Source organism: Octodon degus, unplaced genomic scaffold (genome assembly GCF_000260255.1).
Source record: "Octodon degus isolate 3935 unplaced genomic scaffold, OctDeg1.0 scaffold00035, whole genome shotgun sequence".
Taxonomy (NCBI): domain Eukaryota; kingdom Metazoa; phylum Chordata; class Mammalia; order Rodentia; family Octodontidae; genus Octodon; species Octodon degus.
Genome location: NW_004524611.1, coordinates 1,514,561 through 1,531,000, shown reverse-complemented (window position 1 = coordinate 1,531,000; position 16,440 = coordinate 1,514,561). Strand labels below are relative to the sequence as shown.

The 16,440-nt window shown below is 53.6% G+C and overlaps 1 protein-coding gene across 1 annotated transcript in view; it reads right to left on the bottom strand.

The window, feature by feature from the left end:
* Positions 1-16,440, bottom strand: part of Ddc (dopa decarboxylase) — a 65,813-nt gene that overhangs the window by 41,380 nt on the left and 7,993 nt on the right. Inside the window, exons 2-4 of the mRNA XM_004630526.2 lie at positions 5,620-5,847; positions 4,116-4,229; positions 920-1,039 (exon numbers count right to left, since the gene is read on the bottom strand). Coding sequence (XP_004630583.1) covers positions 920-1,039; positions 4,116-4,229; positions 5,620-5,820 — 435 coding nt within the window. The 5' untranslated portion in view covers positions 5,821-5,847. The remainder of the gene's footprint in view (positions 1-919; positions 1,040-4,115; positions 4,230-5,619; positions 5,848-16,440) is intronic.

The following is a 16,440-nucleotide window of genomic DNA, read 5'->3' as shown; positions in this document are numbered from 1 at the left end:
GGCCAGGGACGTAGCTCCTGCTCAGGCCTTCGATCCCTGGCACCGAAAGAAGCCACGGATATGTGTTACCACTATAATAATTTGTCACAGCAACACAGAAAATGAGACTAGATAGGAGTTTAGAGATCCTGGCGTGGAGTCTCAGGACCGGAAAAGGGGAGCATGTGGGTGTGGAGGCCCGGGGCCCCGGGAAAGGCAGCCCCAGGCTGGGCCTCCACGCGCCCGCAAAGAAGTGGACGGCACGGCTGCTGCTGCACTCAAGGAGCAGGGTCCACACCGCCCATCCTCCATGCCAGGATATTTTTAAAAAATGCACGGAGCCCGAGTCACCCCAGTGATATCGGTCGTGCCATCGCCCTGTCCTCTGCGTCCTCAGCAGGTGCAAGCAAGGGACGGCTCGCACCCGCAGCGGCATCTACAGGGAAGCAGCTGGCTCTCAGCCAGGTGGCACTTGGAGTTTTGAGACCGGCCACCACTGTCACCTGGGCTGAGGAAGAAGTGGGAGTCCATGGCACTGGAGAGACAAAGGGCTGAGTCACACAGATATGTGTGGGTCACCCGCTGGGAGGCACAGGGCAGGCTATCGATGTTCTATGCCTTTGTTTCCCCTCCTGCACAATAGGGCCCCAAATCCACAGGGATTTTGGTGAGTCTGGCTTGTGGGGGCCTCGTGGCGGGCACTCGGGCACCCTGCTCGGGTGGTGGCTGCATGGCGTCCTACACTCCTGCCGCATGTCACCACTGTCTGTCGTGTAGGACTAGGGAACCCAGAACAGGATGGGCCCAAGCCCAGCTCTGCCCGCTCCTAGAGCAGCTGCCACAGACCCCACCACGCATAAACTCTTGAGAAAAGGCAAGGGCGCAGTGAGTGGGATGGTGGTGGTCCGGTGCCCACGCAGGTGACCCCGGCGGCCCTCACCTGGATCACACCTCCACCAGCGCTGGCGTCCCCGGCCAGGAAGGTGTCAGGCAGCCGCAGCATCTTCCCCAGCCAGTCGAGCATCACCGTCTCCAGCTCTGTGCACGCCGGGCTGGCCGCCTGTGAGGCACAAGCGGGGACGTGAGCCAAAGCGGTGGAGAGGGGACCCGGGCACCGGGGCCTCTGCCGTTTTACTCCCTCAAGCTAAGGACCCTGTGCTTGCCAGGCAAGTACTTATTCTACTGAGCTAGCTCCCTGGCCCTCCAAAAAAGAAAATCCAAATAGTACAGAGATGGATGATGCGGAATGGGGGAGACCCCAAGAGGAGAGAGAAGGGGGTTTGAGGATGGGCAGAGCAGAGGGGAACTGGAAGCATCAGGATGCCCTGCCACACATGGAGTGCGACGGTCACAAGCATACTGCTATTGGTGAAAAATTTTATAAAGTCGTTAAACAACATTTTTAAAAATGAAAAAATGTCAAAGTCTTCCCCAAATTCACCTCCTGGGAGGGCGGCATCGGGTGCTTGCTGCCATGTATCCATGGCGTGTGTTGAGGGCTGAGCCCTAGTGCGAGGGCATCAAGCATGGGACCTCTTGGGGGGCAGGCCCTGCGGGGCCCATGAGCCCGTTAGGCTGGCGTCCAGCAGTGGTCCGTGCTGGGCGGTGGCACCTCCTCCCTGCCTTAGGCTTGATGGCTTCCCTGCTCCAATGTAGCAGGAAGACCCAGTCTTCCTGGGCCGCAGAACGGCCAGCCAGGTGACCTTGCAGAGTTCTGAAGCCAAGCAGTAGGAGGGCCAGGGCACCAACATGTCACTGAGCAGGTGACACGAGGAACTTCCCCCTGCCCCTCTCCGGGACACCCCAGGTCTGTGCTGGAAGCTCCTGTCTCTGGACACAGGGCTCTGCCTGCCTCCGAGGGGCCCTGCTGTCCACATCGCACCTCTCCACCTGACTGAGGTCACAGGGGTCAGCTGGGGACAGTTCCTACAGCCACTGTCCCCCACATGAACACATCAGGAGTTCCCAACCCCCAGCCCTCGGCAGGTGCTGGTCCCTGGCCTGTGAGGACCGGGACCCCACCCCCATCACTGCATCTCAGCTGAGCACCTCCCCCATTACCTCGTCCTGGCCGAGCCCCCTCCTGTCAGATCAGCAGCAGCAGATTCCCACAGGAGCGCAGCCCCTGCTGTCACCTGCATGCTGGAGGAGCCTGCGTTGCATGCCTTAAGGGAATCCAAGGCCTGACATCTGAGGTGGAGCCGAGGCACAGACACTAGCCCTGTGGCGTGTGACTGGTATGAAAAAAGCACACTAATAAAAGAAGAAACAACCCTTCACCCACCATCCATGGAAAACCTAGCTTCCGCGAGACCAATCCCTGGTGCCAAAATGTGTGGGGACCTCTGCTTCAGGGGCAGCGCCCTGTGTAGGTGCTGCAGAGGTTGGCAATGGCATCAGGGTTCCAGCCGTAAGCCAGCCCAGGTACCAGAGGGCAGCTGGGAAGGCACCCAGCTCCCCCTCAAGCTTGATGGGGTGGGAGTGTATGTGCATCTGCTTGGTTACAGAAGAACCTAGAAAAAAGGCTCATGGGACCAGCCCCAGGGCCGCAGCAAGAGGAGAAAGCACAGGACACAGGGGAGGGGAAGCACAGACACCGCTGGTCCTGGGAGGCGCTGAGCTGCTTGGATCTCCTCTGCTTGGGCGCTGCCCTGTGCGCAGGAGGCGGCAGTGTGGGCAGGAGCCCTCCAGAGGGGCGCTGAGTCTCCCTGCTGGCCCCTCAGACCCACCCATGGGCCCTTTAAGCCCCAAGCCTGGCTCCAGCCAGGGAAGCCTCATCCCCTGTTAAACAGCACAAGGTGGAGCCCCCAGGGATTAGTCAGCACCCCTCTAAGGCCTCAAAGAAACCAGTTCTTGAAAAAAAAAAGTAGATGCCACTGGAAATTGGTACCAGGCCACGCGGCAGGGACGGAACACCTCCCAAGCAACAGAACCTGTGGACCCTGCTGCAACATCTAATGAAAGAAAATGTCTCTTAGAAGAGAGTCTCAGCTCAAGCCAGCCTGCCCTGGCCCTGCCAGCAGGGGCTCTTGAGGGCGGAGAAGTGGCCCTGGAAGCTGCAGCAGGAGCTGGGACCTCCTTCACCTCTCAAGCCTGAGAAGAGCAGGTGTAGGCAGGGAAGGGCACCGGCCAGGCTCTGCCGCTGGGTGCTGGGACCCAAAGCCGACTCCCCTCACAAAGTCACGTCAGCACCTGCTCTGCAGTCACCCAGCGTGACTAGGCGGAGCAAAGCAGGACCCAGCTTCGGGGAGCCCTTGAGGGCAGAGGACTCTCCTGGCCACCACACCACCCCTAGCAGCCACAGGAGGCGCCACCTTGTGCTTCAGCTTTCGACCCCAGACCGAGGGGACTGGCAACCTGTGGACAGGCAGTGGGGTCTCTCAGACAGTCCTGGCAGGGGGCAGTGGGGTCTCTCAGACAGTCCTGGCAGAGGACAGAAAGAGCACCCACTCAGCAAAATGCTGGCTCCCTGTTGTCAGCTGTGATTTTGACTCAAACCAAGTGCTTAGAAAATAGTCCCAGCCAGGCATGGCGACCTGTGATCCCAGTACTCTGGGAGGCTGAGGCAGGAGGATCGCAAGTTCAAGGCCAGCTTGGCAAACTTAGCAATTTAGAAAATTTCAAAATGAAAATAAGCTGCAGGTGGATCTCAATGAAAAGGCCCTGGGGGCTGGGAAGATGGCTCAGTGGAATAAGCACTTCCCTGGCAAGCGCAAAGGCCTGAGTTCAATCCCCGGTTCCGAAAAAAGAAAAAAAAAAATTGACATTGTTCTTGGGGCCGGGGAGATGGCTCAGTAGAATAAGCGCTTCCCTGGCAAGCACAAGGGTCTGAGTTCAAACCCTGGTTCCACAAAAAAAAAAAAAAAAAAAAAAAAAGGCCCTGGGTTCAATCCCCAGTACCACAGAACCAACCAAACCATACCCAGCCTGGCTGACCAGCAACATGCAGGCCTGGCCCTGGGCTTCGGGGTATTTCCAGAATCCTCCTCACTCGCCCTGTTCCCTGCAGCTGCCTATCTCTCTGCTCAGTGGCACCCTCTCGGGGGGTCAAGTCCTTCTCACGTTCCTGAATGTGGCGCTGCTGCTCACAGGTGGCCCAGCCGTCTCATCCCCACCCTTGGGCCACAGACACTCACCCAGGAGAAGCCGATGCAGCCGATAGCCCCACACAGCATGTCCGCCAGCATGGCCGGGTATGAGCTGGCCGTGGGGAAGTAAGCGAAGAAGTAGGGGCTCTGCCAGTGCGTCACCTGCAGGAGGCCGGGCCGTCATTGGGGCAGGTGCTTCTGGCTGCCTGGTGTGGGTTCCTCTGCTCTTAACCCTAGCCCTTAACACTAACTCTAACCGCTAGCGCCTAACTGCTAACACTGGCCCCTAACATCCAAACCCTAACCCCTAACCCTACCTCTAATCATAATCCCTAAACTCTTAAACTATAACCCCGACTCCTGACCCCTAAACTCTAACTCCTAACCCCTAAGCCCCAACCCCTAAACCGTAACCCTAACCCATAAAATCTAAACCGTAACCCCTAAACTCTAACTCCTAACCCCTAAGCCCTAACCCCAAACCTTAACTCTAACCCTAACCCCTAAACCCTACACTTTAATCCCTAACTCCTAACCCTTAAAATCTAAACCCTAACTCCTAACCCCTAAGCTCTAAACTCTAACCCTTAACCCCTAACCCCTAACCCCTAACCTCAAAACCTTAACCCTAGCTCTTAAATCTAAGCCCTAACTTCTAAACTCTAATCTCTATCCCCTAACCCCTAACCCCAAACCCTACCTCTAACTAACTCCTAAACTCTATGCCCTAACTGCTAACTCCTAAACCCTAAGCCCTAATCCTAGCCCCTAAACTGTAAACCCTAATCCTTAACCCTGAAGCCCTAACCCTAGCCCCTACACCCTAGCCTTTCCTCCCGGCAGCACTCAGTGTCTGCACCTCAGCTTGCTGTCGCCCACCTCCCTCGGACTCCTCTCTCAAACTGCAGTGTGTCTGCCAGCCTCGAAGAAGACATGCTCTCCCTGACTGCAGGGCAGCATTCTCATTCGCACCAGCGCGTGGGCCATGGCAAGCCACATCTGTCAGAGCAGCGTGGCTCTTGAGCTCATCGGGTGCTGGGCTCAGCTCCGCTAGCCGTGTATCCAGAGCTTGCTTCTCTTATTAAAAGGGCACTGCAAGATTAGGTCTAGGATTGAAAGCAAGGGCCCTGCTTTCTCAGGTTTCTGCTTCCCAGGCCCCCTCCTGCTCCTCACCCTGCTGTGCACATGGCTCCCTGCAGCCCGGTGCTGCCCTAAAGCCCAGCAGCTCCCACCTTCCCCGTCCCCAGCCATGTTAGGGCTTGCGCTGGCCACGCCGAGGTGGCCTTCAGGGCACCCCATCCCCGGCTCAGGGGCGGCGCCACGTTCATGGACAGGCGGCCCAGTGATCACCTCGGCAGGGGAGTTTCCAGAAGGGGACGCTTTTGTACCCCTAGAAGCTTCCTTGGAGCCTGTGTGGCATGGGCTGGAGCCCTGGATCCCACATTAACTGCCCATGTGGCCTTAGGCAAAGGAGGAATGGCAGGCATTGTTGCTGAGTGTCCAGCAAATGCTCCCTAGCCCCACCCCTACCCGACCCAGGACCTACACTTACCCCAGGCATGATTATCCTCTCAATGTCCCCAATGATGTCCTCGAAGGTCTCTGGCTCCTCAGGCGCACTGCTGGGGATCAGGGGCCGAAGGTAGCCTGGCTCCACATCGGGGTAGACCAGGCGGCTCTCAACGCCCTCTAGGTAGTTGGCCATGTAGTCTACCATCTCCTTTCCCCTCCTGCGGAACTCGGAGGTGTTCATGGTGATGGGGCCTCAGACCAAGGGAAACTGCAGAGCAAAGGAAATCAGAGGCCAGGAATTTCCAGCAGGAAAACAGCTAGGGCCACCTGGGCCCAGACCACAGATGCAGGAGGCCACCCCTTGGCGTGTCTAGATGACAGGCCACGGCTCTGGGTTTGGACACTGCCATAACTTCCTGCCCTGGTGCCACATGCAGGAAATGCACAGAACATTCATGGCGAGTTCCAGCACTGACCACAGGCTCATCTGGGTTCTGCAAGCTCCAAATGCTGCCCTTTACCAGCCCTGGTGAGGCTGGAGGCAGAGAGAAGGAACTTGTGCAAGGACTGGGCTCAAGGCCAGAAAGGCAAGAAGGCTGGCTTCCCCAAACTGCACAGGTTCTGACAATCTGACAGGAAGGGGCAAGCGAGCGCACTCGCTTTGGCCCTGAGGGGCCTGGGGTAGACGAGCTCTTCAGAACCCGCCGAGAGCCATTACCCACTTCTGCTGAGTGCATCATGCTGGGACACATGCACTGGAGAATATGCAACACGCTCCAAGTGATCCCGGTTATAGCTCATTATAACCTCATTTACACTGTGCTTCTGACACCAGTGGGCTGTGCGTGCTGTGACAGTTCTTTGCAGGTCCACACTGGGATGGAAACACCCCAGAAGCAAGAAGAAGTAGGCTTGTCCTGGCTGCAGTGAGTCCCTGTGCCAGCCCAGAGCCTCAGGAGCCACGCACAGCCCTGCCACTGGCTTCTGCTGAGCCTTCTGCTCCTGTTCCCAGCTGGCCCTGCCTGAAGCAAGGCACACATCTTCCATCCTTACTAATAAAGCCATGCCTCCATTTCTGCCTCTGTGCATCCTTCTCCATTCTCTTAACGGGGACACCAAGAGACTAGAACCATTATCCCCCCAACAGCCACTGCGACTCACAAGGGGACAACCTGGCTGTCATGCATTCCTGGGTCTCTCCATGTTCCCCGGGGCCCATGTGGGGAATGGCGAGAATGTTTTGTGATATTAAGAGAATTTTAAGAAAGGTGTTCACCTGATTCTTGCTGAAAATGTCAGGACAGATTTTACTCAAGACTGGCAGAACAGGAGGGCAAAGAGACTGGACTCGTCTTGGGGTGTGGCAGGAACAGATAAGGAAATACAGAGGAACAGGGCCCATGGGATCCGCATTCCATCGCGAGAGGGGGTTTAAGGGAGTGGCTCACACGGTCAGCGGCTGGAAGGGTCACCCAGCCCAGCTGCAGGACGGACAGCCGCTGGGTCGGCAGCTCTGAAGGCCAAGGAGATGGAAGCCGCCGGACACCAAACACTAAGAACGCAGCCCTAATCCAGGGCCAGAGTCTGGGCGCTTGCTGGACAGCTGCTGGCGTGAAAGCTGGAACCTGAGGTCCCCGGCAATGGTGAGAGAGGCAGGGGCAGTAGCAGCCACAACACCACCCCACTCCTGTGGAACGGGCCTTGCACCTTCCAGGCCGCAGGCCCATTGGATGGTGCTGCCCATATTCGGAGCAGTTCTCCCCATCCGTTGGCTGATCCACATGCCAGTCTTGTCTGGGACGCCCACAGACACACGCAGGAGGGTGCTCCACTAATTTCCTGGGCTCTCTCACTCCAATCAAGTTGAGATCCAAGATTAACCCTCACAGCGGGAAGTAAGAGGGCCGGCTTGGCATCCAGGGTGGGCGGGGGCAGAGCTGGGTCGGACACCAAGGCCCGGAGCCAAGCTGGCTCCTCAGAGCTCTGTTTGCGCGGGTTCAGCAGCCAGACCGGCCCGCGCCCTGTCTCACCACCCTTCTGCAGGGTTCGAAGCCGCATGACGGATGCGAGGACGATTGTGGGTTACTTCAGGACCTACTAGGACCAAGCAGGAGGGACACTTCCTAAGGCGCTCAGGCCCCACCTGGCAGGTATCCCTGCCGTGGACCAGCCGACCCTTTCCTCTGTCCTGTGGTAGGGGCAAGGGCTGGTGGATCCCAGCGGCAACAGCCCAGGATGCGGGCAGGAGGGCTCGGAGTCAGACCCCAGTGCAAACGTTTCCTCAATGTGCAGCCTGTGCAAATCCTACAAACCACGGCTAAGGAGGCAAAGCGAAGCACTGCAGCGACTACACCACCTCCAAGCGAGTGAGATGATCACCCGGGAACAATGCGGGAAGGACACAAGTGCACACGTCCAGGACCCCTGCGACATCCTTCCTTCCTCATCTGCCTTCTCACTGGTCCAGATTCAGTTATTTGAAGTCAACTCTGGTCTAAAAACACTCAATGGAAATTTCTGGAAATGAACATGTGATGGAGGCTGAACTGAGTGCTGTTCTGCGGGCAGATGGGATCACGCACCCTCCGGGCCCGGAGCATCTGTGCTCCCAGCATGTCCACGCGGTGTGCGCCGCCCGCGCGGGAACTCATTGAATTGGTGTCACCATATTTGGTGCTTATATTCAGGTGACCATTATTCTACTTGATATGGTCATTGTATGGTCTTATTCATACTTAACTGCGGGTAGCCTCTCACTGTGGCTAATTTATAAATTAAGCTTCATCGTAGTTATATTTGGATATGGAAAGACATAGGGTGCAAAAATTATTGTCCTTGGCATCAGGCATTGTTAAGGATCACTTACACTGCACCCAAACTTGCCACCCTCCTGCCTCATCCTCCTGGAGTGCTGGGATCCCAAGCCTGCACCATCATGCCCAGCTAGGGAGTCCACATTTCATTGTAAAGTCAGTATGTTCCTAGTTCTACCCTGTATCTGTGACATATTTCACAGACTTTTCTTCTTTTGTGTTCGTCTTAATTTTGGTTATGACTTTGTTCTTATTTCTGGCAAAATCTTCGCCTTTTCTTTATGACTTGGAGCTCATGTGAGACTATAAAAAGTGCCTTTTGAACCTGGGTGTAGAGGCGCAGGATTGCATCCCAGTGCTCTGAGAGGCTGCAGCGGGAAGGACACAAGTTTGAGCCCAGCCTGTGAATTTAGCAATTTAAGGAAAGCCAATCAAATAAATAAATAAGAAGGCTGGGGATGTAGACAGCCCCTGGTTCCACCCACAGGTAATGGTTGATACAATGTGTCAATTTGAGAGTTTAAGTACTCAACAGTGGCCAGGGTATTCACTTTGTAGACATCCTGAGCCTGGGCAGGAGGAGAATTGGGGGATGGTATGGGTGGTGGCCTGCTTAGGATAGAAAGCAGGAAAAGAGACTTGCCCTCCTCCCTTTTGTTCTTGTCACTTTTGCTGTCCCTGCTGCCATGAAGAGTTGCCCCATGCTGCTCTGCCTTGGCTCCAGCTGGGCATGCACTGAGACCTCCACAGACTGTGAGCTAAGCAAACCCTTCCTTCCTGAACTTTGGGTGTTGGGTGTTTTGTCCCAGCAACGAGAGAAAAGTAACCAAGACACCCCAGTACCACAAAGAAAAAAACAAACGAACAAAACCCCACCACCTTATAAGTAAAGTTCCAGCCAGCTCCACTGCAGCTCTATTTGTGCAGAAGGAAGGGGTGCATGCAGGGCGCAGTGAGGAACTCAGTGGTAGCCCTGGGTGTAGCTGCCTCTCTGAGGACAGGGCCAGGGCTGCGTGCAGAGCAGGTGTCTTAGCAAATGGGCTGGGGAAGCGTGGACCTGCAGCCCCTCACTAGGCATGGAAAGAAACCCTCCCTGGCAGACTCCAGGAGGGCTGCCTACCCTTCTCCACCATTCTCTGCCCTTTGTTTGCAGGCTCATTTCTGGTGCACACTTTCAGGAGCCATCAGGGTGGCTCAGCATTGGCGGCCCTCAGACCAACATTCGCTGGAAGGTGCGGAGTGGGAGGCATGTCGTTCACACCATCGGATCTGTCCCGTGTCTCCCCAGGACTGCTCACCTTCCTGGCTTCCTGCTTCTCTCTGTGTCTGTCTGCCTTTTAAATTGTTTTTATGCTGAGACAAGATCCCTCTAAGCTGCCCAGGCTGGACTCATTTTCGATCCTCCTGCCTCAGCTTCTGAGACAGCTGAGATGACAGGCCTGTACTGCCACCAGGCGCAGCTCTGACGCAGCCTCCAGCCTCCAGACCGTATGTCTCAGCCTCAACGTCAAGGGGACAGCAGCGACCCCGGGGACCTCCCTGCGCTGTCCTCCAGTGCCTTGGAACGACTCGCAGCACCGCGGCGGGCTGGACAGCTACAGAGTGCTGTGCTCGGTACCTGTCCATGGTCCTGCTTGACGTCACACCCCATCCCAGCCTCGCTGGACTGTATTTCTCATCCCAATGAAAAGAAGAAAGTGAACATCTTTTATGCAATTCCAGAAAAAAAGAAGCCTAATTTATGTTTAAGAGGCTGATGTCTCTGGGACAGTAGGGCTGCATCTCCTTTTGTCCACAAACGCACACAGGAATCTCAGTATCAAACTCATCTGGCTGATTCTCCCCTGAATTGCTGGAGTTCTCAGTACATTCATTTTCTGTGTAAATGCACAAACAAGCCCAACAGAAAAATACTTCTAGCAAAAACCACAACATAGTGTCTATCCAGAGGTCTTTCCAGTAATAGGAGGACCTGCCAATCAGACACCTGGCCTCAAAAACTCCTCCAAGACTCTGTCTCTTGAACCCAGAATATAAAATAAATAAATAAATAAATAAATAAAAAACTATGAAACTATTTTATTTTGAGACACTGAGTCACTATGTTGCCCAGGCTGGACTTGAACTTGGGATCTTTCTGCCTCAGCCTGCAGAGTGCTGGGATTATTGAAGTGTACCATCAAACCCATCTTCTTTTTTAACTCCTACAATTGCTGGTTAAACAACACAGCCTGAAGGAGCTTTAAGAAGCACCACTGTTAGTGGCTTTGAACAATCCAAATAACCAGAGTCAGCCTTCAGGGACTCCAGAAAAGTTGACATGGATGGCTGCTCCCCAGTGACAGATCGACCTTTGGCCACCAACCTTTCTGGCTCCCTAGCATGGTTGCCAGGGAGATTGAAGGAGAAGTATGTGGCTGAGTCTGAGACTGGCTTCCTTAACAATTAATGGCCACACCATGATGCCCAGTCCCTTGCACCTCTGCTTCCAGTACTTAAAATGCCCACAGCACAGCACTGTGATGGAAACCTGAGGGGGCTTGGCTGGCAGGTGGCAGGTGACACCTCCCTTCTCTGCCTGCACCCCAGGTGACTCCAGATTCTCCTCTCACTCGAAGCATGCATCTGGACAGGAAATCCGATGAGGCACGATTGCACATAGTGCTACAATTCCAGAATGCTGGGAGGCTGAGGCAGGAGAGTGCTGAGTGGGACCTCAGCTGGGCAACTTACAGACTTAGCCAGACCCTGTCTCAAAATAAAAATGAAGAAAAGAAAATAAACCAAATCTCTGGTGAGTGAGGGAGGGAGGAGGGACTTTGTCCTGGAGTTCGCTCTGGTCAGCCCAGAGCTCCCTCTCTGGCCAGCAGTGTCAGGTGAGAGGTCCCCACCCAGCTAGGGACAGCCCTTCGAGCACCCACACTGCTCTTCCTTGGGAAGTCCCTTTCTTCACAGCAGGGACAGCATGGACGTCAGGACCAACGCAGCCCCAAGCCAGCATCTTGCCATCTGTGACTCTGTTTCCTAAGGGGATCATGAGATGACTCAGGCAGGAAACTGGCCACCCCCAGCCTCATCATTACCAAGGGGAACATAGCCAGGAGCCTGCTCGGCCAGCCAGGTGGGTAGCTTGGCTGTTACAGGAGGCTCTCCCAGAACGACAGCCAGGAGGCTCTTCCAGAGTGACAGCCCAGAGGGCCTCGGTGCTCTGCAGCTGAGGTTGTGGGAGCCACAGGCTTTCTCCCTCACCTGTGCTTCATAAACATCACCCCATCCGTGACAGGGGTCCTTTCAGCATGCATATCTTTTGTGTACACCCGACCCAGGGTGCACAGTGGTATTAACAGAGTGCACCATTTAACCTGCTTTGTTGGGATGCAAAGCCCAGGGGGCTGGGCCCAGGGCCTCACACTGAGCCGCATCTCCAGCCCTTCCTAGTTTTTTGTTTGTTTGTTTGTTTTGTTTTTTTGGTACTGGGGATCAAACTCAGCACTTTGTGCTTGCTAGGCAGGTGCTTATGCCACTGAGCTATCTCTGTGGCCCTGAAATTTTTTATTTTGAGACAGAGTCTTGCTAAATTACAAAGCTGCCAGACCAGGTTTGAGTAATCTTTGAGTGCTGGGTTTACTTGTCCCTCTCAAGCCTGTGAGCAGGTCCCTCAGTGTCCCTGTCCACCCACAGTGACCCACAGGCCCTAACTGTGAGCCATGGCATTGCCAAGAGAAATGGCAGCACAGAGAGAGACAGCCCTCGGTCTGCCCCTCAAAAGCCTGATGTCCCAGGGCACCGAAGCCGTGGCTCTGCCCCATCCTTCGGCACACTGCCCGTCCTCTCTCCAGAAAGGCTCTGAGCCTCCCCAGTGTCCCGTGTGCACCCGTCTCTACTGAGTTTTCGCATCCATCCAATTTAGATTTAAAACCATAAATGGAAGACGGTTCCAATCGGGCCACTGTGATTCATCTTTGCTGTCCTCAAATGCTGCCCTGAGAAGCGCTGGCCATTTCTGTGTAAGCATTTCTCCTCGCTCCTGTTTATTTCCTTGTAATGGCTGGAAAAAGCTTCCTTAGACAAAAAGCACCCGCCCTCCTCCTTAGACAGGGCTTTTGCTCACGTTCCTCCTCCCCCACCTCCTGAGTCACCTTCGTGACAGAGATGGCAAGCTCTGCCTGCCTTGGAGGCTGCCGAAGAGGCTGGAGCCGGCTGCCCTTTGCAGAATGGCCCGCCCATCCCCGCGGTGCCTCGGGCTGGATTTGCCTCTGTGCAAACACAGGGCACCTGGCCTGTGCCGTCCACGCTTTTTGCCAGAGCTGTTTTCTTTCATGAACCACGTCTGGAGCAAATATTGACTTGCTGATTCACTTGGAAGTGCCCTTCTTCCCCAAGCCATGGGGTTGCCTGGGGTCTCTAAGAAGCCCAGGCTCGTGGCTCCTCCAGCTCAAATCCTGAGGAGCCGGTGACCTCTGCCTGCCGCATCCTTCTCCCCAAAGCAGCCCTTCAGTGCTGCCTGGCTTCCGGTCGTGCACCTGGGCGACATGCACACCTGCCCTCTCGGGGCTGTGGCCACCAGGTGGCCACTCAGAAGCCAGCCCTCCAGCATGCGGCGGGCGCCCTGCCCTGTCATCATGGCCTGAGCATCACAGGTGGGCCCAGGCCCGCACTCGGACTCTGTGACGGCGGAAGGGTATAGAGATATAGACATGTCCCTGTGGTCTCTCCGGTAAACTGCAGTAAGCTGCAGACAGCAGCTTCCTGGCTGGTGCCATCTGCTCTTTGACCCCTTGCTTGGGATGTTCATGCCTAGCGCTGTGCAAACCTGGAGGAGGTCAATCCTGAAGGGATAGAGTCGGTAGGGTGCACCAAAGTAGCCGTGCACATACCTTAGCCTGCCTGTAGCCCTCAGTAAACATGAGACGTTTCTGTGGCTCGGGGCACCCTTGGAGAGACACTGATCTCGGTGAGGTTTCTGGAGCCGTGTTCATCGGGCCTTTTCGGCGTTTCTTTCAGCTCCGACTGGTAACATACAAGTGGCGCCCCACATGGAGAATAGACAAGGACCAGGGGTGAGTCAAGGGAGGCCTGACTGTGTGGGAAAAGTACGCTCAGAGTAGGAGAGGCCGTGGGGGAAGCTCAGAGTAATGGGAAACTCCAACTCAGTAGAAAATGAATGTGTCTGTCTTATTTGGACCTTACTCAAAGGAGTGGGTGTAAAAGTGAATCCAAAGAGTTTCAAGAAATTATTCTCACTTATAAAAATGCATTGTTATTGGCTTCAGCCTGAGGAAGAGGCTGTTTTAAACATAAAAGTTTGGAAACAAGTGATGAGAGCTGTACGCAGAGCACAAGGTGTGTGTCGCCGTGTACTCTTAGCCCCTTGGCCTCGGAGGCCCGGCAGCCTGGCTCTGAGGAAATACCTTCTAAGCCCCTGCCCCGTTCCTCAGACTCGGGAAGGGAGGCCCGCAGAGGTTCCAGCTGATAACAACACTGCCAAACGTAAAGGCAGAACAACATGTCTTAATTTGTCTTTTATGTGTGACGAATCTAACTCAGAGAATATGAAAATAAAGCAAACACTACTGGCTCTTCAGCCACTTTCCTCTGATTCCGAGGACCTTTTGGAAACCCAGGGAATGAGGCGGGGAAAAGAGGCAAATATGATGCGGGAGTTATCCCACCATACGGAACATTTGACACAATTGATACCCAGATTGGTGGAGCAACTGAATGCTTCAATCCTGCCTTCAACGCTTGGTAAAATTTAACCTCTGCCTCCTCCCCCAACTAGTCCCTCAGCTCCTCCACATGAGGATAAGCAACGTGTCTCAGCTGTTGGGCCTAAGAGTGCAGTGACTCACGCTTGATTGCAAGGAAGGAACCAGGGAGACCCAGAGGCTTGCAGAACACCACTGGGAGTTTATCCTGTTGCAGTTCAGCAGCACCCCCAAATGGACAATACCCAAATGTCTATGTACGGTGACATCACCAACCCTTAACTTTTCAGGTTATTAAAGATTTAAAGCAGGCTGTCATGACCTATGGTATGCAGTCAGCCTATGCGATTGGGTTAATGCAAGCATTAGCAAATGAACACAGATTGGGAAGTTTTGTGCCATACAATTTTGGAGCCAAGCCAATATTTGCAGTTTAGAACTTGGTGGAAAGATGATATTCAAGAGAGGGTTAACGGGGGACCAAGTCCTCTGCCCCATTGATGTTTCATCAGATCAACTCACCAGGTCAGGGACCCGGCTTGGTATCTCATAGGTTTTTTGACAGCAGCACAACAGAGAAACACACAGAAGGAAGACGGGAAAGGGGCTTTATTATCTTTGAGTACACAGAGAGAATCTGTAGAAGATAAGGGATTCTCTGAGTTGGAACAAAAGGAGATTGAGGCTTTTCTGGCCTTTTGCCAGGAATGAGTCTGAAGGGGATGTTTAGATATACCCGGGTAGCTGAATGGGGTCTTCCCTGAGGCAGCAGGACAGGCGAAAGGAAACTGCACCCTGGGCTGAGTTGGAGAAGAAGGTGGAGGTGGTCTGCGGGGTGTTGTTTTAAGGGCTTCAGCCATATTAGATGACCACTGTAATAATTCAGCAATTCACACTAGGGCCAGAACCTATCAGTATTCCAGACCCATTGCGATATGGTGATGCGTCTCTTGTCCAAACTCGTATGTGTTGCTTGAGGGTGTTGGAAAAGGTGCCAAGGCCAGGGGTGCTCAAACATTCTTGCCCACGTTCTCCAATCTAATAAGGAGCCGCACGTAGATTCCGTCCCCTGATCAAGGGAGGCTACACACAAAGCAGCGAGAGCACCAGCTTTGAGGGATTTATTGTTACAAATTTTGTCTTTTGAGAATGCAAATACCAAATGTCACAAGGCTCTGCATCCCTTAAAGGTACAGGGTGTATCACTGAAAGAATATATTAAAGCCTGGGCTGGTATTGGCTCAGAGCCATACAAAGCTATTTATTGGCAGCCACCTTACAGTCTTATTTTAAACAAAATCATACAAAGTGTTTAAACTGTGGAAAAATGGGTCATATGAGAAAAGATTGCAGAAAAGGACAAGACAAAAAGGGGACAGGAGAGAGGAACAGCAAGACTGCTCCTGGACTTTGTCCAAGGTGTGGAAAAGGTAAACGCTGGGCTCACGGGTGCTGATCCAAACTTAATGACAATGGCCGACACACCCTCAGGGAAACTGGAGAACGGGCCCAAGACCCGGGGCCGGAGATAAACAACACAGGACACCCGCAGTTCCCACTGGACAGCCCAAACTTCAACCGAACACGGGGCTGCAGATCTTTGCCATGCAACCCCCGGATGCGGAAGCGTGGCTTTAGATCTGAGGGCGGCAGAAAATCAGCTTTTGCTCCCAACTGTGGAGTTCACAAAATTCATACTGGATTTTTCAGTCCTATTCCAAAAGATACTGTAGGTCTTATTGTAGAAAGGAATAATATTATTAAGATAGGTGTATTTGTACATTTGATAATTATTGGTAGTGATTATAAAGGAGAAATCTTACTTAACAGCATTTACTACTAAACCTTTTCAAATTAAAACTCCACAGCGAATTGTTCCACTATTATTCTTACCATTTATAAAAAGGAGAAATTTTCCTTACAAAATTCACCTCATAATAGACCTCTCTTGGCAGCATACACTATTTACCTTTTAAATTCAACAAAAATAAAAATTTAGCAACAGAAAGACAAAATAAATAAGAGAAAAAAAGGCTAAAAAGGGTCCTTTTGCAAGATCTCCACGCTGGACAATGGGGGGACTCAGTCCACTACTAACCCGGGTGAAGGATAGGATTTTGCTTTTCCAGGAAAAGCTAGATGACCTATTTGGGAACCAGCCCATTCCGCCAGGCTGTACCACGAAGCCAGCCCTGAAGAAGAAGTCAACAGCAGTGAGGCTAGATCCGGCCTGGGTTCTAGTCAAGGAACTGACCAAATGGAAATGTAAGGTCTAAATAGATGATGAAACATGAAAAAAGCATTGAGCTAAATGTTATCAGTATTAAGACAAAAAAAGAA